The sequence below is a fragment of the Pagrus pagrus genome (genome assembly GCF_965226575.1).
Source record: "Pagrus pagrus genome assembly, chromosome: 10".
NCBI classification, from domain to species: Eukaryota; Metazoa; Chordata; class Actinopteri; order Spariformes; family Sparidae; genus Pagrus; species Pagrus pagrus.
The window spans coordinates 30008514-30036096 of NC_140194.1; the positions used below are offsets into that span (position 1 = coordinate 30008514).

Consider the following 27583-nt stretch of genomic DNA (forward strand, 5'->3'; position numbering starts at 1 on the left):
CATGCAGTCAATGTTAACAATTCACTGATGCACATGTTGAACCAGCAGGAGCTGTCAATCATTCTCACACCATATAACATGTGTTCTGTGATGACATGTTCTGGCAACTTAGAATTATAGTATTTTTTTGTGTATTAGCTAATGGGATTCCAACTAAACAAAACAAACAAACAAACAATACTAGAACATCATGTACGCCAACCAAAGCCGTAAGAGACAGGCTAGGATTAATATGGTAGGTTACATCAATCAATCAATCAATCAATCAATCAATCAATCATACAATCAATCAACCAATCAATCAATCAATCAATCAATCAATCAACATTATCACAAATTGACACACCTGAATGATGTTCATGAAACAGAACTGTGACTGTGCTTTGTCCAGGAAATCCCCAGAAAACAGGCCTTGATCTTTGAGCTCTCCCAGTAGCTGGATCCAGTACTCAATGCCTTCCTTCCACATGACACCCCACCAACTTTCAATTCTTTGATTAGCAGTGCTTGCTCCTCCAATGTAGCTTTGTTCAACAGATGAATACCTAGACAGAGGTGGAAAGTAACCAAGTACATTTACTCAAGTGCTGTAGTTAAGTATTATTTTGAGGTGCTTTTACTTTACTATTAGAGTGGAGTATTTCCATTTTTCGATAGGGTTTGAGTGGGCCTACTTCTTCCAGCATTGTACCTGGAAATCATGAACAACCACGTTTTCTGTTCCTCGATCAGTGCGGACAATCCTTTGGCCACCTCCAACTTGTTCCATGGCTTCAACAAAGTAGCCTCCAATTACATGTGGATCACTGCTTGCTAGAGCTGCTTTCAACCAGATGATCTTTCTTGAAATCCCATCGATGCATCCGTTAATACAAATGCCATAGGGTTTCAGCTTATACGAATAGGTGTGGCCAATAAAATTCTGTCCTTCAGAAAAATACTGCCTCCTGCTTAGCCGTCGTCTTTTCGTACCTGAAATCCATGTCCTAGACACTTTCCATACATCCACCTGTAACCATGATGTCTCCCAGGGCCTCTCAATTGCTCATTGATAAAATCGAATACTTCCTGAAAATCTGAATATTGTCGACGACGAAGTCTGTGTGCTTTAAGGATTCTTATAAGATGCTTCCGGCTTAAAATGAAACCATGTAAGGCTATACTTCTAAGTATTTCTTTATGATGTATAGCTAAATTAAAGAAAAAAATTACGAGATGGTCTCAATCCATGATAAAAGGCCCGCATTTAACCGACTGCAACAGCTTTGGTTTTCCACTTTCACAAATGTACGGTGTTTATTACTATCTTTAGTTTGTTTCTTAGTGTAACTCTCACGCGCAAGATACACTACAAAACACATCCATGTCACCTCCAGGGCTCTGTAAAATTGTATGTATTGCTGACAAAAAAATTAAAATCCCTTTTTACAGTGTGGAAGGGCTGTTGTCTCCACAGGCCGTAGGGCTCTCACCCCTTCATCCGGGCTCATCCACGATGATATGAGTTGGTGCCTCCACAGAACGAAGTTCTCTCACCTCATCGTCCGAGCTTCTCCAAGATCTTAGAAGGAATGATGTTTCCACAAAACGAAGGTCTCTCACCCCTTCATTTGCGTTTCTTCCAGATCGTAGGAGGGTCAAGATCTCCAGGAGATGAAGGTCTCTTACTCCTTTGTTCATCTCCTGAAGACCGAGGACTTTTAAAGGAATTTACTCCAGAAATGGGAGTAAACATGCTCTCAATGATGTGCTTCCTTCCTGAAGATGTTGAACTGCAGACACAAACACACAGCAGTCATTTCACTGGTAATCAGATTATTTCTTCAAGCAGCACACTGAGCAAGTTCTTCCTTACTTAACTGACTTTCTAACTTCACTTTCAGTCTGAACTACAATTAACTGAGCAGCACTTCTCTGGTCACTACTCTGCACACGACAAATAAGTAAGAGTTCATTACTAATCCGGTCCACTAAAATATCACTCTAAACCACTGAAAACAGGGTGAGAGTTACTTGGGAGCCAATCACACATATGTTGGGGTCTAATACATGATCAAAAAAACATGATTTAAATCACAAATGAATTTCTTGATGTTATGAGTAATTATTACATTGGTGATATAAAAAGGCCAAAAGAAACATGAAACGTGAATGACCACATACTCTAGGGTAAGTCTCTCTCTCTGGGGTGTGAGTAGTAGTAACTGTTGTTGTGATCTACTATGTATATATATATATATATATATTTATAATACACACAGAATAGGTACAAACAAGGGTGAAAATCACAGTGAACCTGGCCGTATTGACAGTTGCAGTTATGTGAAAGGATAGATTGTCAGTTCTGCGAGCAGCTCTACAATGTTTAAGTTACAGGTTTTGGTGACTGCTCAACGAGATGACGTCACTAACGAGACTGTTGTCTGTGTCGTCTTAACAATTACTTACTTTCACAGTCTTATACTTGATTAGTTTTATGACAAACTGCAACTTTCTCAAGTTGAAAACTTATCTTTTGAATTGACAAACATCTTATGTGTGATAAATGACACAATTCAAACGGGATCCAATAATGACTTGACTCTCTCCATTCATCACCATACAAAGTTCTTCTGAAATAAGGTCCGATGGGGCAAACTGGAAGGGACATTACTGCAGCTCTCTATTACACAAGAGAGAGAAAGAGATAAGATAATGAGGAAGATATCTGGACAGTAGTGTTCTTTCTTTCCATCAACTTTTATAGGATCCTTTAAGTTATTATTGTTGACTGAAGTCAGCTGTGTCTGTTCCTCATAAAATATATTTGCCACCCTAATGTTATTGTTACATAGCCTAAATTATGAAAAAGTATGTTGTTGCCATTGGTGTGAGCATGACGGGACTGTCAGCACGTTGTGGTGTGCTTGTGATCTGGTGGTCTGATGTCACGCTCCTCCAGCTGATCTGCTGCCTCTTTGTTTAAAACCCTCTGATTCATCCCGCCCATTTTCAGTTGGCGGTGACGTAAGAAAAGGGGCGGGTCCAGAGTGACCGTTGAGTTTGACAGCCCAGCGGCTTTGTTGACTGCTCAGATTTATTTGAAAACGGGCTGGAAGTTTGTGCTCGAACAACTGTCTTTCTTTACAAGTATGAGGAGGAGAAGCAGCAGCAACGCCAGCAGGAGAAGCTCGACGATTAGGAGACGCAGTGAGAACTTGCGTTTTGATGAATTCGGCTTTGCTCTGACTAAACGAAAGGACCAAAAACTTCATCACCGATGTCACGATTACAGGTGCGGGACAGGGGAGCGTTATTAGCTCGTGGGAAGCAGTTAAGCTAGCTAGTTAGTTAGTTAGTTAGTTAGTTAGCGGTAACTTTGGCCATGAAGCAGGGCATTTAAAGCTCTTGGGTAACGCTACAGCTGAATTAACGCTAACTATTCACCCCTATAGTGAGTTATATTTCATTTTATTCCAACCTTCTTTCTGTTGTTGTCGTTAATTAATTACAGTGACGTTAAACGTCAGTTAAGTGGCGTCAACTCGAAACCTATTCAGGTTAATACTGAGAGAAAAACAACGCTGTGGCATTATATTAGACTTTACCGTGTCGTTTGAGGTGTGTCTCATGTTATTGCTGTTATCTAGTCAGCAATGTTAGCGTTACATACGTGGGACCAGTATGGTTACAGTATGTGAACTCAGCTGCCTGTATAACTTTATAGAAATCCGCTACCGACATTATTCCCCCCGCTTTCATTCAACATTAACTTCGACCATTTGGTGACCAAAAAGTAAAATAGGAATCAGAATAGATTGCTTGTCAGAGTGGACAAACCTGTGAGGTAGCATATAGTTACCTAACACCCCCCCCACACACACACACACACACACACACACACACACACACACACACACCGGAATGGTCTCTGCAATCACATGTGATTTAAAAGCACAACCACCAGCAAAATCCTATTCATGAATACTCGAAGAATACCGAATCATATATCAGCATCAGCAGAACAACTCAACAACTCAGAGTTTCAGTAATCATTTATGATCGTCCCTCTGCAAATCAGAATTCAACACTCAATGACCAGTTTTGCTTTCATAGAAAATGCCATCATCAGCCTGATTTCCAAAAACTGATGAATCAGTCTAAACCCACTATGTTGTGTTGTCTGTCAGCTACCCCCAGCTGAGCTCGGTGAGGGTGAAAGAGCTGTGTGAGCTGCTCAGCTACTGGAATGGAGCCAGCTTCATCTGCAAGAGCCAGGTAAGACTGGTCTCCACTGCAAAAAAAAAAAAAAAAGAAGTCTTGCTAATACTCTAGCATATTGTTTGACCATGCAGTAAGTGTAAAGAAACATTTTGTCTTCCCTCACACCCTTGCTTTGTTTTCAGATTGAGCGATTTGTCAGGATGGGTATTCCTCCAAGCCTGCGAGGTAGAGTGTGGAAGTGTCTTCTCACCATTGACAGTCTGAGAGAAACCAGTGACTTCAACTACGAGGTAAAGTACAATGAGACATGCACTGGGAAGACCGGCTTGTTTCATCCTTCTCCAAGTGATGTTACATACTGTAGTACTCACTTGCAAAGTTACTAGGTGAGGTTGGGAGAGGAAACAAAATTATTTTTTAAACAGTGCCACAATATAATTTCCCTCATTTACTTTTACTGAGGCTGTGATTTCCAAAACTGAATTAATGCAAGAAAGAAAATACATAGAATACTGTAATTATTTTCAACAGCTTTCTCTTAATCATTTAAAAAATAATAATTTAACATGTCAGTGTCAAAATCTTAAAATCAACTACAACTGTGTGGAGTTGGAACTGATTCTACACTTCTTTTAGAGCTTGAACAATACGTTATTAATCTATTTTGATTAGTCAATTGTCAAAAATATAAACAGTGATTACTTTGATATTCAATTAATCTTCTGTGTCACTGTGTCCCTCTCTCTCTCTTGTGTACTCTTATTCAGGCCCATATATTAGCCTTAGCCTACCTAATCTTGTTATTTAAATGACGGAAATGTTGTGTTGACATTTTTTAAGTAAAAAAGCACATGAAAAACATGCCCTCTTTTTAGCTTCTCAGATGTCATGGTTTGCTGCTTTGGTTGTATTTTTGTAAACTGAATAAGTTTAAAAATGTCACTTTGCATTCTGGGAAGTTGTGATGGTAATATCTTCTCTGCTTTTGACATTTAATAGAAAAAAATAATCAGCAGATTAATTGAAAATGTAAACATGTGTTTGTTGCGGTTCCTTTGTATAACAATTGGTGACTTGACAAATAATAACACAAAATACATAATGATGTTTTCTTGAATATGTTGCTATTTGTTGTTGATGTCAGAGCTGTTTTGCTGTTAGTAAATCAACAAAGAGAGTCACTTTTCAAGCAAAAATGCTAAACAGAAACATGTCAATATTGAAATAGAAATTTTTAGATTACTTTGACATTATATAAACAAAATGAAAAATTGATTATTACAGAAATTAATCTGCAGATGTAGCTAATAATAATAGTTGGTGGCAGACATAGTTATATTTTGTTGATTTAGAAAAAGATTTCTCAAAACTATGGATGTTAAACTTGAAGCAGACCATCCAACACAGTATTGACCTTTTTAAAGAAGTAGCGTAATGTAAGCTGTATAAATGCCTCATGTAAACACAGCAAAAATCATGTGACTACCTCAAAAGAGGCCTAATTACAGTACTCATGTAGCAGAGAAGTATTACTGGGTTTCAGATTACCACAATCCCACACAGTGTTTGAAAGCAAAGTAGTAGACTCTTACTTGCTTTTATTTAACAGAAAATCAAAGACAGCAGTCAGAACACTAATTCATATATTCTGGTTACATGTTTATCGCATGTTTTGGATTGAATCCTTCCTAGAAATGCAACATCAAGAAATGGCAAGCAGATTTGCTCAATGCTTCAGCAATCTTAAATTCCCCAATCACTATCTGTACCCACGATTTCATTGTAGTTTAACTAATTCAGGTTGGCTGTACATTGATTTGCCACCTGACCAAACCGGGTTATGAGTCATGATCCCTCCCCTACTCTCAGGGTTCCCGCGGGGTCTTAAAAAGTCTTAAAAGCATTGAATTTATGAATTTGGAAATAATACCTTAAAAAGACTTCAAAAAGTCTTGAATTTTGATATCTGGGTCTTAAATTTTGTGCTGTATGTAACTTCTCCGTATCGCATTTTTCGTCAAAAGTTTCATTTGCATGGATTAAAGTCCTCCGTCGCTACGATGGATTTCCGTCATTCAAACTTGTGAGATCACTGTAGATCAGAGGAGAACTGTTGGCTGATGTTTATTGACAGATTGTCACACTCTACAGCCAATGGTATCGTTAACAGCGTGTGCTCACCTGACCAATGACAGTGTAGAGACCCACACGGGGCGGGATCTCAACACGGAGCGGCGCTAAAGTTTAGCTGCTTAGCTAGCAGGGACTCGTCGCGCTGCTACGTTATCAGCTGAGTTTAGTCAGCACGTGAGAACTCGTCTGACACGGAGAGTCTCCTGTTGTGTGCTACATGTGTGAAATAACAACTATAGTCTGGACTTTGTCTGCTGTGTATCTGTGTAAACGGCTTCATTCAGCGTCTCTCCCTCCCCTCTGGCACCGTGAGTTACCATGGTTACAGGACCGCCCAACTTTATAATGATGATCAATAAGAAGTTTTTGGTCAGTTTGACTGTACAGAGTCATGAATGTAGCCTGATTGTAGCTCAATGCTGAAATCTTGTATTATAACATATAGAACAAAGCCTCAGAGCTTCTTCGATTATTAACATGTTAGTGATGACAGAAAGTGAGAACTCGCCATCAGACTGACAAGGCTGCATAAGTTGCTGTTTGTATGATGTATTTTTCTGTTAAACGATAAGAGGCTCACTGTAAACAATATTATTAATAATAATTAATGATAATGATGATGAGAAGAAGTAGAAAAATAGCGTGCTGAAAAGTTCTGTAGATGGTTGATTATTTGAAAGAGTAAAACCTGAGAGAAGCTTGGCAAAAAAAAGGCACAGATTGATTTCATAGATTGAAAATTACATTGAAAAGACAAAAACATTTTAACTGTGTATAGAACAGCTGTTCAGATCATCCTCCTGTAAAACACTGTCAAATATTTAAACTTGATGTTTGCATTAGAGAATATGGTGTGGGGTGAGGCTGTAAATCTCAAACTTATTTTTTTAGCACGTGTCAAGTAAAATGCCCTGTAACATGTTTCACAAATTACAAATTGGGAATATGACTTGGCTACAGCTTGAAAAAACATTTCAGTCAAAAGATTTTTTTTTGCTTTAATCCATGCATTTGTCAACCACTATTATTTTGATCAAAGAACGTAAATAAAGAGCGGCTGAAACATAGACTGTATGGACGGAACCAATAATAGCGAACGCAACGCAGCCCAAGTGAAATTGCTCAGAACGCTAGATTTACGCCAGTAAATCACATTGAGACATCTCTTTTGAGTACTGTGGACGTCTTTTGTTTGTTAAATAAATTAACACTCCGAAATTCAAGGATTTCATTCTTTTTTGCCGCTAGGGCCGTGAAATAGGCAGAAAAATAGGTATTAATTTTTGATATGAATGGTCTTAAAAAGGTCTTAAAAAGTCTTAAATTTAACTTGAAGAAACCTGTAGGAACCCTGACTCTGTCATTCATTCACAGCAGAAGTGTTACTGATTGTTTTCTAACAGTGGAATGTGTTGGGTTTCCTCCAACAGAAGTGCTTGTCTGAGGTGCGAGGGCCCCTGGTGGACTTGGGAGTTAGTGAGTATGGCATCCTGTCGGCAATCACCACACTGAGTGAGACTCAAAACGACCTGGATTTGAACCAGCAGCAGCCCTCCAGCGGCCCCGAGCCCAGATACTCTGTAGACGACATCACACTCTTCAGACAGATTGCTCTGGACCTACGTGAGCTCAAAATGTGGAATGAAGTTGTAGGCTTACACCCTGTCCTGACATACAGCGACGCGAGCGAGCGAGGAAAAGTGATTAGAATGTGTACTTTTCAATCAGCCTGTCCTGACGAGCTGCGAGCGATATCGCTCCGTCCAGCAATGTCGTTCAACCCTGAAAAAATCGCTCGCTCTGTCTCTATCTGGACGACATTTCGCAGCGGTGTCCCGCCCCTAAACACTTCTTATTGGTTGAAAAGTACACACTGCTTCCTGTTGACAAGCTAGTTAGCAGAGAGAGGAGAACAACTGACTGACCAATAGAATATACTCACGACAAAATCGTCACGCTGCATATCAGGACACCTTCGAGCGAGTTTTCGTCGTCGTTTCGCTCACTCGCTGTACGTCAGGACGCGGTGTTAATGTTTAAATGTTGAATGTTGTCTAATTTAAATTTTGGATAGTTTTTGGACTGAATTTAAAACTTATGTTCAGTCTTCAAAATGATGTAAAAATTGGTTGATGTTGGCTTTTAGTGTTTGTTACTGTACTGTAGTGCACCACGCAATGCAGCTCTTTTCTGGTCATGCAGCATGTTTAGGGTTAAAGGTGAAGTCTAGTAGTGACCAGAGCACTGCTTTAAAAATTAATGTAAATAACAACGACACAGAGAATTTCTGTGAACACTAGGTACAAGAAGCTCATAGGTCTGTTGTTGGAGGGAAGTGTCTAGTAGTGTACTACCATATTAATTTTACCCATTCCACAGAGCGTTCCTTCCCGACCCACCGTTCTCTCATGGGGGAGAGCCCAGAAGCCATCGAGGGTCAGGCTAAACTCTTCAGAGTCCTTATTGCCTTCGCCAAATACAGCCCGCAGGTTGGATACAGCCAAGGTGATTGACTAAATGATTGGTGATGACGATTTTTCTGTATTCATTTATCAGACACATGGGATTCTGACTATACTATTTTATTTTTTCAACAGTATAAAGGGCTCCCTCTTCTGTTATCCTTCTCTGATTCACAGTAAATAATATTGAAATGATTATCATCAGGTTGTTGGCTTTGTTCCACATGCCCTGTCGAAGGACACTTATTGACATTTGAATTTAGCAAGGTGTTCCCTCTGACTCATCATGTGACCACTAGATGGAAGTAGAGGACTATTAATATAAAGAGTTACTGAATCATGCTCACCATGCTCTGCTATGCTCAGGAAGTCTCAGTGAAATTTTTTTCACATTGTTAACTACACATTGTCTATGTCATAATGAGTTTTGGGCTTTTTAATGTATTTTTTGTTATTTGTATAAATTGAAAATCAGATTGTGAAATGTGAGCAGAACAAACAATTATTGCTGCTGTTTTTTTTCCTTTTTTTGTTTGTTTGATTGTCATGGAACTTTCATGGATAATGAGCTGCTCTTTTGTGTTCTCCATTAAGTTAAAATCTGAAACATTTTCTTTGATTTGAGGGAAGTTAGAATCTGGATGAAAATATTTGACACATTTGCCAAAAGATTACAGATCTGTTTTTTCTTTTTTTCGCCACATTTTTAAACTTTGTCTCTGGGAAGAAATGTGTCATTAATTGTAACAGCATGCTATACAAGTAGAAGAAAAATCAATTACATTTTCTTCTTGACTAATATTCCATTCATGTTTTAAAATTTCCACTTTCCAGTGATAGCTCTTTGCATTACAGGATGTCCTCCTGTGTATGCAGCTTCCATAGAAAATATATTGTATTTTGGAGGAAAGATGCTGTGGTCATGAGAAGGCCAGATATGCACAGTTTGCAAGCAAAGCTTATTGAGGTTATGCCCTGCTGCCCGTCCTCAGCATTGTACCCTGCTGCTCCTACTGAAGTATTTCCATTGTCTCACCCTTTTGATAAAACATGATCACTCCAGTAGCTTAAATATTCTTAATGCAGTATATCAAACACCCATACCCAATGCTGTAAGAAATGCAGTATTTCTGTTTCTTTTTATGTAAAATCTTTGTGTCTCACAGGGATGTCCTACATTGCTGCAGTGCTGCTGATGCAGTTGGCAGAGGAGGAGGCGTTTTGGGCTCTGACAGCATTGTTGGATAAACCCAAATATCTGGCTGAACTGTTTGACCTCAGTCTCAGCAGGTAAGAATGGGTTCACAGTATACAATAAATAAGAATAAAAATACAATATAAATAACTAAAAAAATACACACTAAATATGTATAATAAATACAAATGCACTGAACTACTGAATAGAATGCATTTTATTACTGACTAAATAAACATTCAGTATATTGCACAAAATTAGGGAAATCAGGGAAAGATGCACTTTCTTGTTGTAGAGTAATCACAAAGGTCTCAATTTTCATCCAATCAGGGTCCAGCATCAGGTGAAGGTGTTTGACCAGTTCCTGAAACACAGAAAGCCCAAGCTCTCTCAGCACATGGTGAGTCCTTTGTGATTTTCACTCCTCAGGTTCACTCTCTGGATTTGTAGGTAGAAGCAGAAGCCTGATGATCCACTCAAATTTCTGTAGAATGACAGACTGACTAAGAAATAAGCAGGTTTGAATTTCAACATGGTACTGATCATGACTAGACACTGAAAACTGTGTGTTTTTGTGTGTGTGTGAGTGCGTTTTCAGGCCAGATATGGCTAAGTGATGAGTAGTTCATCTTTAGGGGAGAGGCCACTGTAATGTATCCATCAGCAACTGGGCCTCTTCTATCATTCACTGCATTAGGCTCAAGGCTCGTCATGTTTGGCAATATTACTGTTTGCACATGAAGGCACAAGCCTTCAACTATGTCATTTTCTCCCTGCATCCCTACTGTTGAACTATTTTCACAAGGTCAATTCAGTAAACCTCACAGCAGATGCACAACAACTTTCTTGCAGCTGCATTTAGGCAGAAATTGAATACCATTTCAGGGATAAGGAGATGTTATCATTTTAACTCGATTTTTAGCCAAAAAATGTACAGAAAACAAGTATGGAGGTGGATAAGGTCAAATACCAGGTCAGGGTTGCAGTAGCAACTTAGTTCTCTTCTGTTCAAAATCATCATCCAAGTCTGCTTGCGCACACTGATGCATTCACCGCTACCATTTGTGTTACTGTAGTGTCTTTGAAAGGATTGTTATACTTCACATCGACTCAGCAGGTCTGAGAAGAAAGCTACCCTTTTCGAGTCAACAAAACAGAAACACACACACCACAGGGGCTTATTGTGGACACAATAGTTGTACCCCCTTACAGAAAAAGCCTATTAGAGATCAGTGGTCAGCATTTCCTTTGTAATAGAGCTGTTCAGCAGAGTAAAGGCAGGCGAGCGGGAAAGAAAATTTTGTACGTGTGCTGTACCCATCAGACCGGAGCAAATGGAGACCTAGTGCATTTTGAACGCCGGGCTCAAACATAAATGACTACATAAAGGTTATTTTAATCCTATTTGTAAGGCCTATCCGTTAGAGCAGTGAATATAAAACACCAGAATTTTGTTCATAATTCCAAAAACCAACGTTCAGCATATTTGGGGAAACTAATGGTTATAAGTAGACTGTAACACCATTGTCAATTTAAAAAAATCGTCAAAGTAACAAGTCAGTTTCAACACTAACTTGCACATTGCGGATGGATGTTTCAGTTAGGATGTCATTCACTGACATCCTAACTGAAACATCCACAGCTACAGGAATTGGCAGAGAAACGAGTCTTGAATAGCGTTTGGTTATGCCAAATCAGCCCTTCCTGTTTTCCCAACCCCCCTGCAGGAGTCAGTAGGAGTCTTATCAGTCCACTTTGTGATGCCGTGGTTCCTCACTCTCTTCTCTTCCCTGCCCTGCTGGGACTCTGTCCTGGCTGTCTGGGATCTCATAATTCTGCACGGTATGTGCAAGCACACACACACACGCACGCACGCATGCACAAATGTACAAACAAGCAGATGAAACACACTGACATTACTGTGATTTATCATTTTCTGGGCAATTATTTTTAATAATGGTGATAATTTTTTTTTTAATTAGTCTTGTCTTGTCCAAGACATTATTCTCTATCTTATCTCTTTTTCACCTATTTTTATGAACAAAGCATTCATGTATGTTAAAGCAATCATTTTCATAAAACCTGCTCTGTCCTCAGGCCTGTCAGCTGTGTTCCGCACTGCTCTGACCATCATGGAGCTCCTGGAGCCTCGATTGATGGACCTGAATGATGAGGGAGCAGTGTTACCCCTGCTTCTGAGAGTACCTGTTGATGTGTAAGTGTTGATACTGAACACTATCTGGTCTGGGGATGGCAACAGTTAACTATTAATCAGCTAACCGCTGAGTAATGTGCTCCGCATGTTGGCCTTCGGTTAATTTGCATACAAACACACTGTCTGCACACTTCTTCCGCTAGAGCAATCTGAGGTAGCACATTAATCTGTCTCAGCAGTCATGTCTGAGGATGGCTCACAGACAAAGATCACATCACTGTTGAGAAAGTGTGATGCGCTGGTCTGAGGAGATATGCTGCCAATCAGTGTGGTAGATGGTGAGGGATTCAAAGAGATAATTTAATACCTTGATGCCATTGAGAGCTATTTTGACTTAACACATGGCAAAGCACTTAGAGGAGGATGAGCTAAACATCTAGCTAGCCTCGGCAGACAAGCTGCTGGACAGCACTCATAAACAAAAGTAAACTTCACAACTACCTGTAACTTTGTCATTGCTGACTGGGAGATGCAGTCTCATGTGCTCCTTTCTCCAGTGCTGGCCCAGCTTCAGAATGAAGTGTAGAAAGCTGTGCAAGACAAGTGTGCTCCTAACTCTTACACCCCCTTTGACACATGTCAGACAACCTCACTGAGAAGCTGACGCAGTGTGCCACAGCTCAGTGTAGTGTTGGACTAAAAGGAAAGCGCATCACATATTTGACAGCATTTTGCTTTTAGTTTTTTTTCTTTTACTTAATAATTAAACAGTACTGTTATGTTGTTAAACAATTAGGTATATATATCTTATACTATTTTCTGAGTGGCTTATAACATCATGTCATCCTTATCCTGACATTTGTGTAGATGTCCACAATCCACATTTCGTATAGCACAAAAATGCATTAGATGTGTTTTCTCAGACGCGCATCCATGAATGTTGTCCCGGACCACCCTCATGAATGTGCTGAAAGCGATGAGTTCTTCTGAAGAATGTGCCGCACAGTTCTCAGAGCTCAGTTTTGAGACTTGGTCCTAAATAAAACCGCAGGCATCTCATGAATATCAATCAATTCATCAGGACTGGACATGTTTTGACATCAAGCATTCCAGGAGAAGTAGAGTGTCATTGTTTTGCTCTGGTTGTTTTTGTACATGTTTGGATTAAACATCCTTTATGCTAAATTAGCTTCTTCATTGGCAGCCCATGCTGCTTTCAGTTGGACTCCTCTGTCTGTCTCTCACTATGTTGAATATAAACGTCACATGCTGACGGACATGTTTTGTTGACATGGAGCTGTAGTTATGGCAACTCAGCAGGGTCACTAGGTTTATGTATACAGCCAGTGTGTGTGTGTCTGTGTATTTGTGACGGACTGGTGCACAGTGATTATTAAAATGCAGTTTATCATATTTGTTTTAATAGATAAGATGCCTACAGCTACTTTAATGTCACACTCATGTGCTTCTCATTGTAGGAAAGGTCCCACTGTTTGGACCTAAATCTGTTTACCTTGGACAAAGATCTGTGCAGCAGACTCTGGATTAAATAGAGGCCACTCAGCCAAGTAGTTTCCATAAACGTAGCTGTGTCACAGGCAGTGATAAAGCACTTTATCATGAGCCAGGGGGGAGAGGGCGTACCAGGTACACACCAATGCCCTGCAAAGTGGATTATGAAGGACAAATCTTTAGGTTTCTTATGGAGAACAGCTAAACTGTTAAGTGGCCATGTTATGCTCTATTTTAAACATTTTACATCTAGCTTTCATAACCACATATTAACACCAATGTTTTCAAAGATTTATGTGCTACAAAGACAGTAAAAGTACATTTTGTTGCATGTGCGAACCTCTTCTTCTGATTGTATATGCATGCATCAAGGGCAGCACTGACAGTCCTGTTTTGTTCTAGCTCTGGTTTTCAGTGGGCAGCCTGCCACCACATCACATTGAGAAGTCCTTGTTGCCTGCTTGGCATCATTATGAAAGCCTGGTCAGAAGTCAACACTAAGTGGTCCGACTGTCTCCCAGGGCAGGATCCCTTTACACTGGGAAGATACTGATGAAGAAAGAGGGAAAGGGAACGAATAGAGTAAAAGAGAGAGAGAGAGAGATGAATGGAGGGTCAGAGAGAGAAGCAGCTTGTGAGAGAAGGTACACTAATTGAGAAGGGGGTAGAGAGAGAGAAATGAAGGAGGAGAGTGAGGCGAGATCTTCAACCTCTCTTAATTTTCCTGAAGGATCTCAGCCTCTTTCACTCTCTGTGAATGGCAGGAACAGGAGTTGTCATGCACCCATATAGGCAATTCTGATTAATGATTGGTTGAGAGGCTCATCCATCTCGTGTCTCTGTTCGTCTACACTGGGCTGTCAATCAGCTGTCACCTCAGTCATAGGTTGTAACAATGACTGCCAGCACAGCCTACGTTACTATTCAAAGAGCAGCTTTCCACTCTGTAGAATATTCATTCAGTTTCTGTCTGTCTGCCTGGTTTTCCAACACTCTTTTGGTATTTACATTTTTCCTCATATAGACTTTGGTCTCAGTATAGACCACTTGGCTACTGCATTTTAATAATGTCTTACTACCTTTTTTTCACTTCCTTCTTTTTCTTTTAGTCACTGATAGTACCCATTCTGCCTTCCCCACTCTGTTCTTAGGCCTGCTAGTAGTGTGGCTTTAGGGATGTTAATGTTGGTTTGTCTGCCAGTCAGCCTACACTTTGGTAGTTGATAAAAAAATTGGTACACGCTAGAGCTGCACGATATGTAGTTTCAACATTGATTTCACAATGTCCACATGTGCAGTAGTCACATCACAGAATGTGCATTCTCAACTAAGGAAAATTATTGTCCTCATCGTATGCCTCTGTGCTGGCAATAGCTATGGCTGAAGGCATTATATTTTCCAGTTCTCCGTCCATCCATCTTTATGTACGTCCGCCCCATTCCTGTGAATGTGATATTTCCGGAACGCCTTAAGGGAACTTCTTTAAAATTGAGCACAAACATCTACTCAAGGATAAACTTTCTGGTCAAAGGTAAAGGTCACTGTGACCTCAGGTCCGTCCCATTCTCGTGATCTCAGGAAAACCTTCAGGGAATTTCTTCAAGTTTGGAACAAAACATTTTGCTGATATTGAGCTCCACTTAAGTGTCATTGCACCATGTGATAAAGCTCTCTGTCAGTCCTCTGTACACCAAGGACTACATATACCTTTTATTGAATTCCTTCAAAGTCTTCTCTACATAGATTATATTATATGAGAGCTGGACACACATTGATGTGAACTGCAATATGACTGGTGCGCGGAGGCGAACAACTGTAAAGCAGTAATTCTAGTCTATAACTATTTGTCAGATGTGACTCTGACTGGCAGTCCTCTTCATTTAACCTTCTGGAGTCGGTGCGTCTGTCGACTATCCATGTCCCCCTCAGAATGAATTAACTTTGTATTTATCATCAGGTTGAAATTAAAATGTTTCCAATACTTTCTTATACCTTTTAAAACTGATGACATTCCCAGCAGTCTTTACTTGTGTTGAGTGGCAGTTAGCAAATGATAGTATCCTAAAACACTAAAATAAATTGGTAAACATTTGCATGTAAGCATGTCGCCATGCTCACATTAGCATTTAGCTCAAAGCAATCATTGCTGTCTTGTTTTTTTTTAGTCTTTCTGTCTTATTTTATCATATATGGCTGCGTCATTTCAATACAAATTTCCTTTACACACACTAGATCTCTGGCCTCTTATCTCCTTTCTTTTCTTAAATCTAATTTATAGTAGCATGAGCTGCTACATTAACATCCCTCTTTTTCTGTCAACGACAAACAAAAGATCAGGAACAAAATTAACAGAATTATATCCCTCATAATGTAGCACTTGCCATAAATGAGTCACAAATTACAGTTTGTCAGTTTGCCCTTTGTTTGTGGTGATAACCACAGTAGGATTTGTTTGTTCCCATAATAAAATGTGATGATAAACCTTGAATATAAACATCAAAACATACATTTTAAATTAGATATAATTTAATCTAGTTATTGTATTATGGTAAATTATAAAACTATTCATATTTAAATACAAGTTCCCATACAACCTAAACTATCCACTTCCCTTCCACTGACTTTTTTTCTTCTCTCTTTCAGCTCCTAGTTTTCACCGTCTCTCCTTCAGTGTCCATATCTCCTGTGCCCAGTCCTGTCTCCCCCCCAAACCCTCTCCTACTCACTCCCTATACACACTGTTGTTCTTAGTGCCCTCCACCAGTCCTATCTCTTTCTCTTTTGTTTACCCCCTCCTTCACAATACTCAATTCCCATAAACCTCCTTGGCTGTCCCTCCTCCCCTGTGTTCTCATTTTCTTTTCTGCGCCCCCTCTCCTCCTATATGCCTCTTTTCATTCATTCATTTATCCTCATTGACACACTGACACCCTCGCTCAGCTAGAGGGGTTGACACATCATTTGTTTACTTCACACTGACAACGCTGGCTTCAATAAAGTCTCTGCTTTAGTTATTTTCCTGTTACTTTCAACCATTCTAAAATCCAAAATGAATTCAGACTGAGGATCACTCACTGGGCCCTCTTACTTGTGTTGATCATTCAATTTAGACAATATGCATTTTAGATTCTTACCATCACCTCCTTCACACACATCAGCATTTGCAAAATGCTGGCTGGGATCTTAAAATGAGCTGACATGAGACCTGAACACATTATTTATTTATTTCGCCCATGATGGCTCTCTTCATTTTCTCCCAAGCACTCTATGTATTGCTGTCTACAACCATTTATCATTATATACTGGGAAGGATAGCTTAACAGTGTGATCTATCTTCAATTTCACATCACTCTTTATCACCTTCTCTCCCTCCTCCGTCTCTGTATACTCTTCCTCATCAGTTTGTCTGTCCCCCTACAGTCTCACCTCACATTAATGTTGCATTATTTGCACTTGCATGTCTACTCTGTGATTAATACAGAAACAGGGCCACTATGGTACAGTCTTAAAACGATTATCTTTCTGTTTCTCTCTCATAGCAACGTTATCTGCTTTCTTTGTCAGCAGTATGTTTTATAAAGAACCCAGAAAAACACAGTGCTTTCTGGATTTTTTGGCTTGTTGTTAATTATGTAGCCGAACAAAACAAACTTGCACTGAATGTGTAAAGTGAGGGTAGAGTGTTCAATCGCGGATGGAGTCATTCTCTCCAACAGATAAAAATATAAAAGTATAATAGTATACTTCTGGTAACTGAACTAGTCTGTTCATGTTACAACTCTTTTTGATGTAACCTGAATCCAGTTCCAGGTTGAATCTTGAAAAGGGCTTAAGCACTAATATTGAGCTTCAGTCTTCTGAACTCCTCTGTAAAACCATCTCTATAAAAAATCTGAAGACAGCATGTTTGTCACTGGAAATGATTCACTGGAATCATACATGTATAGGAGGGGTATTCAATTAAAACTCAAAGAGGTCCAGTTAGAGAACATTTCCTCATATTTTTCATCGTAGCCTATATTGAAGTAGCCTAGTAGTTGTGTCAATATCTACATGTGGTCAACAACTGACAGTCAAATGAAATGAAAAAGAAAAATTCTATATGTTTCTCTAGATTGTGTGTGTGTGTGTGTGTGTGTGTGTATATATATATATATATATATATATATATATATATGTATATTAGCAATATTGTCAGTTTTCACATTGAACTGGAGGGACTGTAAATGAGTACTTCAACAATACATAAATGTTCGTTTGTAATTGCACATAAAATAAGGGTTGCATTTTAAAATAAGATGGGCTACATAACAGCTTTTGAAAAACATGCCCTCTAAAGTGCTTAAAGGTATAGTTGGTAATGTTGGCGAGCTAGCAAGATTTGAAAGTGGCACCTCGTCTAAGCTCCACCCCCTTCTCCCCCTCCCGTCAGTGCTCCGTCCAAAGCCCCGCCCCCACAAACTTGAACGTGCATCAGACAGTCCGTCAGCAGGGCAGAGGAGAGCCGTTAGCATTGGGCAAATACAAGCTACAAAAGTAACTAAGTTGGCTAACGTTACATATTTCATGAAAATAACAAATCCCCCCGAAGCAAAACAAATAATTACCTGTCCAACAGAAAGACAGCAACCTCTGCATCACTTCTGGAAGTGCTACTTTAGCTGCATTTCCTCTGCCATTGTTGTCTCTTGCTAACTGTGCTAACTCTTCTTCTTCTGCTGTTTTATGGCTGTTGGTAAACAACTTTTAGGTGTGCATTACCGCCACCTTCTGACCTGGAGTGTGTATCTCCTGCTAACTCCATATGGAGTGTGCTGAATATATCCAGCAACACGTGACACGTGATGAGTGTGCGCAGGGAGGAGGGGGGGGGACAGAGGGGGGTGCAGGCAGGACAAGACATGAAGGCATCTGATTGGTTCCTTCAGCTCGGACCGAGAGGGAGGGATTGGTCAGAGTTTTTACAGGCCTGCAGCTGCCACAGCGGTCTGATTTATTTCGTTCCTTTTTCTGAACACATTATGTATGGACTACTCTCAGGTAAGGCTGCCACAAACGATTATTTTGATAGTCGACTAATCACCGACTATTTTTTCGATTGGTCGACTAATCGGATCATACGTAAATTGAATGTATAACATACAGTTTATCGCACCAGCATGCAGCTGCTCTTATATAACAATCATTTGCTTTCAGCTTGAAGTGTTTAAGATATATGCTTACTAAAAATGAAGACAATTAAGATGATAGTTCATTAAACCTTTAATGAAATATGCTTGTAGCAACAAACAATTGTAGCATAAAGTGCAAACAGCTGAGTAAACGGATAAGGCACTAGCTGACCTAAGGAATTATTGAAGTTGCATACATCTTGACACTTTACACTGTTGATTTGTATAATCCCAATAGACATGTCCAGTGATTTTCAGCTTTCTGTGTTTACATTTGTCTGTTTTGATGATACAAGTCAGCGGTCCTGAAAAGTGTGTTTCTCTTCTATAAAACACATTCTACATCGCGGAGGCAACGTCTCTCCACTTAGGGCTTCCTTCACCTTTGAAACGGGGCAGAGCTCCGTGGGAAACACCTGCCTGACACAGCAACGTAGGGAACCGTGCACGTCCGCGGCGCACAGCTCCACGGACATGCACAGGGGGGAAAACGGCGTCGCCGTCGCACCGAATGCACGCGGATATGCGCCGCTTTGGGTTGTGGCAACCATGAATGAGTTCGCTTCAGTTTCACGTGATTGTCACTGTCAGCCCCCCCCCAAAAAACAAACAAAAAGTCTAAGGATCTGAACGATTCACACAAGTCACCTAATTGGCCACGAAAAAAGCGGCGCGCTGTTTGCATCCCTGAATATAACAAAAGTGCATTTTGTGCTCAGTGCTCACAACTGTATTCAACTTTACTACACTCTGACTCTATATAATCCCAAACTGCACAAGGCTCTTGTTCCTAAGGCTAATGAATCAAATCGTCATCGCTAATGTTAACGTTTACAGCTATCAATGTGAGTAAGTAGTAAGTTAGCTCTCTGTTTACGCTAATGTTAGCAGCTAACTAGCCAGTTAGCTTAACGAGACGACTGTCCCTCTTCATCGTCGTTGTCAGCTACAACGTGCTTCCTTTTCAGGAGCTCGTGCATCGCACTTGTGCTGCCGTGAAAGGCAAGTTCTGTCTGTCTTGCAGATATTGCATTGCACACTTTTCTGTTTTGTTTTCTTAAAATGCTCCCACACTTTTGAGCTCCGTTGCCGCCGGGTAGCCATGATACCAGAGAGCCTGTCTGGTATAACTTCAGGTGACACCACGGCTGACCCAGATTACCACTACTGCGCATGTGTGTCAAGGACAGAAAGGCAGACGCGGCAGTGGAAGGTGCCGCAGCAGTTTTGAGAGAGAAAACAAAGTAAAAAAAAACAAAAAACGACGCGTCGACTATTAAATTAGTTGTCGACGATTTTAATAGTCGACATAATCGTGACTAGTCGACTAATCGTGGCAGCCCTACTCTCAGGGTGGAAAGACCATTTCACCCAGTATAACAAAAAGTGTTTCTGAACAGGATTACCAACTATACCTTTAAGTTTAGAAAAAATACAGTTTACCTTAAGTTTCCCCCTTTTTTCTTTTTGTTAACTCCATTTCACATCTTAACATTCTCAACTTTAACAACTGTATAGAGACAATCTCAACACCTTTTAACAACTAATCAGTCTTTCTTTCCCTCTTATACCTCACTCCCCCACTTTCTCTTGTTCAGTGAGAGATGTGAGCTTCAGCTTTTAATGTCAGGATTTTAAATCTGGGCTGTAACGGTGTCAGGGCCGTCCTCATACACGTGTGAGGTGCTCAGTGTGGGCCTGGCACAATATTTTGTTAAATAATGTTCAATGCTGCCTTTATTTTTGGTGCCCTTAATTTGGATTTTAGTGGGTATATTTGTTTTAAAGACATGTGCTTCGGATCACAGTGGAGCTTGACATTGCTGCCTTTAATAATCGCCACGGTATCAGAACACATGAGACGTACTGGTTTAAACTGCCTGTTTTCATTGTCCACTTTACTCTTTTTAGAGCACAACATTCATATTTTTTCACTCTTTTCACAAAATGTAATTATTCTTAATAATTTATTGGCAATAGGTCCGGGTCCGGATAGGACGGCATCTGGGTCCTGACCCAGACCGCGGTCTGTCTATAGGTGACCTCTGATGTTTAGTGTTAACTTCCACTTCGCCAAAAAATACACTAAATACTTTTTCTTAAATACCTTTAACATCTTTATAAATATATTATATGAGTGCACACAGAAATGTAAACTGCAGCTTGACTGGTGTGCAAAGGCATACAACTGCAAGGCGGTAATTCTGTTTTTTTAGGATGGGAAATTGGCACCCATTTTAAATCACTCTCCCATTGTTTTTTCTCCCTCTCTCTCTCTCTCTCTCTCTCTCTCTCTCTCTCTCTCTCTCTCTCTCTCCTCCACACCACACATCCATCTGCAGGGCCCAGTACACTGTGTTGGTTCCTGCCCTGTGGAGAACTGAGGTCCAAGACTGGGAGCTTAAATGTATGAACAGTCTGGTGTTGGATGAGAGCCACCATGGATCCAAAACAGGTACCACACACATACACATTACACACACAAGCAGTTGTTCCCAAGTAGAGGCTAATAATGCAAAGGGACACTGGGGACAAGTCAGCACACAGTCGCTCAAACTCTGGTAACTGATTCAGCCTACATCACTTAACCTTTGGTGGTGCACCTGCTGATCTTGTTACACTTATACATACACTGTTTTGTTCTCTGGTCTTAATGTCAGTGTGCATCGTGGTTTGGACCTTGGGGAAGACATCTCAAGTGTTTTCCTGAGAACACTGTTATAAGAGGAGGAAACAGTCATCCCTTGTTCACCTCTTTAACTTCATTTCCTAAAACTTTCTAACTGTTAAACTGCCTGGTACTATGTTTGCCTATGGTTTATTCTTTAGTAAGCATCTTTTCATTAAGCTTTGAATTTTTGTTTCATTATTTGGCCATTTCACAATTGAGAGAGATATTTGAAGCTGGCATTTTGCCATAGACTGTCCTCTAAACAAATCATACAGTCCACGGCTGCAACCCCTCTATTCACTCACAGTGCATTCAGACCAAACGCGATGGACGCGATGCCATCGCCCGTAACGCGAGCATCGCGTTGCTTGACACATTTGTCACATTTTTCACCATCGCTTCATCGCGCAATGACGCAATCCACCTCCCGCTATTTCCTTCACTTCCCGCTGTTCTCGTCAATCATGGCTGAGTTAACTACCATAGCTGCGCTTTATCTGTTGTGGACGTATTTGGACGTAAGCTGTACCTCCTCGCTGACCTTTTTCCAGGCATTGTCCTTTCGGTTTCGGTCCCGGTAAAAGTGTGATGTGGTGTTGTACAGCTCCGCGTACCCACAGACGGCCACAATAACTTTCTCCTCCATTTTTTTGGTCTGAACGCACCGTCAGGCTGAATTCTCCATTTTATTGCCTGTCTCTTTAATACCCCTCTTCCAAAGGGCACAGTGTGCTCTGATTGGTCAGCTCTTACAGGCCTGAGCAGGCACCACCCATCGTGTTTTGCCTCAGCTCTGCCAGTGTTTTTATGACCACAGCTGTGCTAGGGGTGTTGCTGAGGGCAGTGACTTGGGAGTTTTAAAGTTGCGACCTCATAACCTTGTTTGAAGGCACAGTTTTTGAATTTTTTGTGTGCATTTCTCTGGATTGAGCATTTCAATAGTTTAATTTATATAGTATCTAGACCTACCTTTTATTAAAAAAAGACATGGAAATCTCACTTTCTACAGTATGGGAACTTTAACCAAAGAGCCTTAACTGTGGCCTGCATCAGTTGATCTCCAAAAGCACTGATTGCAAAGTTCAGGTAACAATCTGCTCGTGTGTGTGTGTGTGTGTGTCCGTGTGTGTGTGTGTGTGTGTGTGTGTGTGTGTGTGTGTGTGTGTGTGCGCCTTCTAAAACTTGTCAGATCAAAGGAGCTTTCATCTTTTGAGCGTTGTTCAGATATCGGCTCCAAAAGATCTGGAAACCCCTCACCACTGAGTCTTATTCACAAAGGACAGACAGATTGGAATGCAAACCTGATGTGCATGTATATGTGTGTTCATAGCTGTAATTGTGCACATATGCTTGTGTCTGTGTGTGCATCCTGACAGACTGAGAAAGGCTACAGGGATGAGTCACAGGTTGGTGGCTGCAGGGCTGTTTGTCAATGCAGCTGGGAAGGCAGAAAGGAGAGGGGCAAGAAAGAGATACTGTGTGTGTGTGTGTGTGTGTGTGTGTGTGTGTGTGTGTGTGTGTGTGTGTGTGTGTGTGTGTGTGTGTGTGTGTGTGTGTGTGTGTGTGTGTGTGTGTGTGTGTGTGTGTGTGTGTGTGTGGTAGAGAGGGAGTATGTGAAAGAATGAGTTGGGCAAGTGAGGATGAGAGGTTTCCTTTCAGGGCAGTTGGAAGACATAAAAGCATGTTTTACCGTGGTGATAATCCATCACCCTGTGTTCCTGTTTGTGTGCCCACCTGTGTGTGTGTGTGTGTCTGTGGTTGTATGTGAGTCAGGATGAGTCATCCTTATTTGCTGCCCTGTCAGACTGTCTAGCCCTCAAGGCAGCAGGGGAAACGAGCTGATTCATTTGCTGCCTCTTTGACACAATCCAACATTCCTGTTTTTTCTCTTTCTCACAGACTTTCACTCACTCACACTCTCCCTCTCTCTCTCTGTCACTGACACCCATCACCATCATGATATTTTTGCAAATCTTGTGGCATGTGCTACACACTCCCATTGACAGTTGGGACCTCTACTCATGAATCCAAATGCATGTTATTTGGAGCACTGTTCACTGACAGTGCTGTTGCTGTAAAAACAGTTCTGTTTATGTGATATTTAGAGATGCTCATAGATGACTGGTTCTAAAGAAGAGGGTGGTTTATTCACAGAGACTGTGAATTAGCCTTTGAGGCTAATTAGTGATTTTTGGGCACCAAAATAAAACTGACTTGACATGACAGAACCACTGTAGGGAGATTTCATCAAGGCACCAAGTCCTTTCACTTTATTTTGTAATTGATATGGCAGTCTTGCATGATGGGTGGGCAATATGGAGAAAGTGCAATGTAGCAGCACTTGAGGATGAGTGACCATGAGAGGAGCTGCAGAAGATTGAGCCAGAGGCCAAAGAGGTTGGCTTGTTAAATAGCTAAACTACAGCTCACAGACCGCCGTGTCAGACGGCAAGAAAAGCCGGGGAGTATTCGTTATGTGCTTTCCATTGGTTTGCATTTAATGCATACACGTGGAACTATCGAACATTTGATCAAACTATTGTCTTATTACTATCGATGACGTATGTATTGTCGATATTTATTGCTATCGTTTTATTGCCCAGGCCTAATATTGCATACAGACACACTATCTGCTAACAGTAGTCTTTCCTCCAGAAAGGCAACAAAATCAACATTAAGTTTAGATGTGTGATGCTACTCTTCAATTGAGGAGTGCTGGAAATATGCAGGTCCACAGTAAGAGTAAACACCCTGCTGTCATGTCAAGTGTGATGCGCTCATCCAAGAAAATCGTCTCTTGTATTTTACATACCTCTGTGTTTTTTTTCCAAATAAATGTTTTAATATAAATAATATGAAATTCTAATCAGTAACAACAATGTTATCAGGAATTTGATAGTTGATGGCAAAATGTCATCACCGCTGCAACCCAAGTGTTGGGCCCAATGCGAAACTCTGACAAAACTGTCAACAGCGAGTTGCATTGTGGATAATATGAGACTTTGCAAGGAAGAAGAAAGCATGGAATCAAATTTCTGATTCTGCTGCTTAGATTTTGATCCATCGTGAGTACAATATTATAAGTCTGCGGTGCTAATTATTTGGAGTGTCTTAAATTAAACAGAGCCATCATTCACGTTATTAGTAGCATGTGTGCTTTTCCTAATATGACAAGTCAAAATGTCTGCTGTGAAAACAGAGTATTGAGGAGCAATTAATAGGCAAAATAAACACTCAGGAATGTCTCTTTGGCTAGTCCATTGAGATACTTGACCAATCCAGGTACTTCATTAGATTGATACAAAATGCTTCATATTATATATCAGTCCTGCTCATTGATTTGCATTATTGCCCATAATGTCCAAACACAGCCTGAGATATCAAAGTCAAAAACACTGTGCCTCGTTGTGCCGAATTCTTGAACTTTCAATCACAACAAGTAATCTTATGTCCGACCTAGCTTACTGTTAGGGTCACTCCAAGACCAAATACAGTAGGTTTGAAATTGGTCTGAAAAAGTGTGTTGCTTGCTCCAATGCTGAGGATGGCAGCTGTAGTCAGCTTGGATTCACAGCAGTCACTGTATAATGGATCCCTGACTTAGCAAAATATATGCTCAAATCTTCTCAAGACACTGCTGCCGCATTGATCCAGCACAGACCTGACCACTCTAGTACTGAATAGTTTATGTCCCCGTTTGTTTAATCTTTCATTCTATATAGGCTGATCCAAAAAGACTCATTTTGTAGAAAAAGGTTTTAGTTATTAAAATGTTAAAAATTCAGTCAAGTATTGCTTTTCAACCGATCAGCCACAACATTATAACCACCTGCTTAATATTATGCAGGTTCCCCTTGGGCAGCCAAAACAGCTCTAACCCATCAAGGCATGGTCATAAGACCTCTGTTGGTGTCCTGTGGTGTCTGGCACCGGGACGTTTGTAGTGGATCCTTTGGGTCCTGTATGTTTGGGGGTGGGTGCTCCATGGATCAGACCTGTTCCGACACGTACCAGAGATGCTGGATTGGATTGGGATATGGGAATTTGGAGGCCCGGTTGTCACCTTGAACTCTTTGTTGCGTCCCTCGAGCCGTTCCTGAGCAGTTTTTGTGATGTGTGTCAAGGTTTCCCAGCAGGACATTGCATTGTAACGAGATGATCAATGGTCAGTGGTTCTAATGTTGTGACTGATCGGTGTACATTCATACGTACAACGTTTTGTAATTAAAATCTAAAATAAAATGAATTTTACATTTACATTTACATTTTTGGAGTTATCATGGTGGTACAAGGTACTAAAAGGGTTTCATGCGGTGCACTGCCCCAGCAAGAGCAGGTGTTGTGGATGATATTGTTGTAGAGTGTTTCAGGTGTGACAGTGAGGTCCCTGGGACCCATCCAACAACAGGCTAAGTCAGCAATAAAGGACAGAATTGAAGTGACTTATGCTGAGTCAGACAGAGAAGCTCAGAGAGCAGGAATACTGTATGTGTCCCTCTGTCCTTCTACGAGCTACTTTCCTATTGTACCCATCTTGTTTTCCTTTCCTCACCTCTCCTTCTCCTGTCCCCTACTTCTAACACCTTTATCTCCCCTCCCTGTCCTCCCCTCCTGCATTATTCTCCTCTCCATTCAGCCCTCTTTTGCCCTCTTTTCACCCTTTCCTCCTTTCCTGCCCTCCACCGTTTCCTCCACTTCTTTCATTCTTTCTGTCCCCTCCCCTGCTCGCTCTCTCACGTCTCCTTTTTTCTGTGAGTTCTCTGGTGTAGCAGCAGATGCCAGAGTCCTGTTCTCCTCAGCATGCTCCCATGATACCTACCTACTTCCTGTCAGCCTGCTGCCTGTGCTTTAGTGCAGTGACTCAGCATTCATTTTACTCAGTGCCCCTAAATAACCTCCTACAGCCAGTGCCGTGTAATACTTACATAGAGTTTAATTATATCAGGCATATTCTTTAAGGCAATCTTAGTTTTATAGGATTTTTTATTTATTTATTTTTCTATTGATATATTGGACGTGCAGGATGACCAGGTGGTTGGTTAAATTGTTCATCAACTAGCTGCTTCAAACCTGTCAAAGCATGCCCCCCCCACCAAAAAAAAAAAAACCCTTTAAAGTCAGACTTTAGCAGGAATTCTCTCATTGTATTATGTGTTATGCTTGACATACTGTATGCGTGTGCTTCCTTACTCTTCCCATCAGTGAACTCTACGCCCATCTGTTCTCCAAATCTCTCTGTTTTATCCCCTTGTTCACACCATTTTTGACCTCACTGTCCATCTGTTATTTGGCTCCAGCAGAGTCACTGCAGTAGTTTATGTATATTAATACGTGTGTGTGTGTGTGTGTGTGTGTGTGTGTGTGTGTGTGTGTGTGTGTGTGTGGCAGGACTGCCTCAAGATTGGTTCAATACCTTGTGAAAACAATGACAACACTGTTTCCCCTCTCTCTCTCTCTCTCTCTCTCTCTCTCTCTCTCTCTCTCTCCTCTCTCTCCTCTCTCTCTGTGTCCTTGCCTTATGATAAATGGATCAGGCACAGCACACTTACTTAGTGCCTTAGGGTCTTGCATCATTCATGCTTGTGCTTCCTTTTTCATTTCAGAATGGGCATAACAACAGAAGTAGATATTATCAAATTGTATGTGTCTTGCACAACTGGGATAAAGACAAATGATAACACGCACTGAGGGGAGAGGGACTTGAATATGGAGCAGATAGGCCATGTTGGAATGAGCAAGGTCGGGTTAAAATCAAGGATCAAAATAAATTGGCTGGTTTTGGAGCTGGAATGACAACACACAAACAAGCAGATTACAAGAGAAGTGATGAAGGGTGTTTCAAGGGTCAGAATGTGGAGTTTACGACCTGCAGAAACAAAGAGGTTCTCCTTGAGACACTACTGTTGGCACCCTAAGGGCTGGTCCAAGGGGTCATGAGCACACACAAACACACAGGTCACAGGTGGCTGAGACAAATACAGAGTATCCAAAATGAGAAGTTATTTTAAGTTCAGCTGAGGTTATATAGCTTTGGGTCCTTGGCAGGCTTCTCTCTGTCTCTGAAAAAATGGTGTCAACAAT

General features: G+C 40.8%; 1 protein-coding gene across 2 annotated transcripts in view; it reads left to right on the plus strand.

Annotated features, from left to right (window-relative positions):
• Positions 1 to 3024: 3024 nt before the first annotated feature.
• The window catches only part of LOC311263638 (uncharacterized protein), a 73816-nt gene continuing 49257 nt past the window's right edge, over positions 3025 to 27583 (plus strand). Inside the window, exons 1-10 of one of the 2 annotated variants that reach the window (XM_084363838.1) lie at positions 3025 to 3274; positions 4170 to 4257; positions 4386 to 4493; positions 7767 to 7959; positions 8716 to 8841; positions 9965 to 10088; positions 10324 to 10393; positions 11721 to 11835; positions 12091 to 12208; positions 21174 to 21286. In XM_084363838.1, coding sequence (XP_084219964.1) covers positions 3132 to 3274; positions 4170 to 4257; positions 4386 to 4493; positions 7767 to 7959; positions 8716 to 8841; positions 9965 to 10088; positions 10324 to 10393; positions 11721 to 11835; positions 12091 to 12208; positions 21174 to 21286 — 1198 coding nt within the window. In that variant the 5' untranslated portion in view covers positions 3025 to 3131. The remainder of the gene's footprint in view (positions 3275 to 4169; positions 4258 to 4385; positions 4494 to 7766; positions 7960 to 8715; positions 8842 to 9964; positions 10089 to 10323; positions 10394 to 11720; positions 11836 to 12090; positions 12209 to 21173; positions 21287 to 27583) is intronic. The other variant, XM_084363839.1, reaches the window with a different exon arrangement.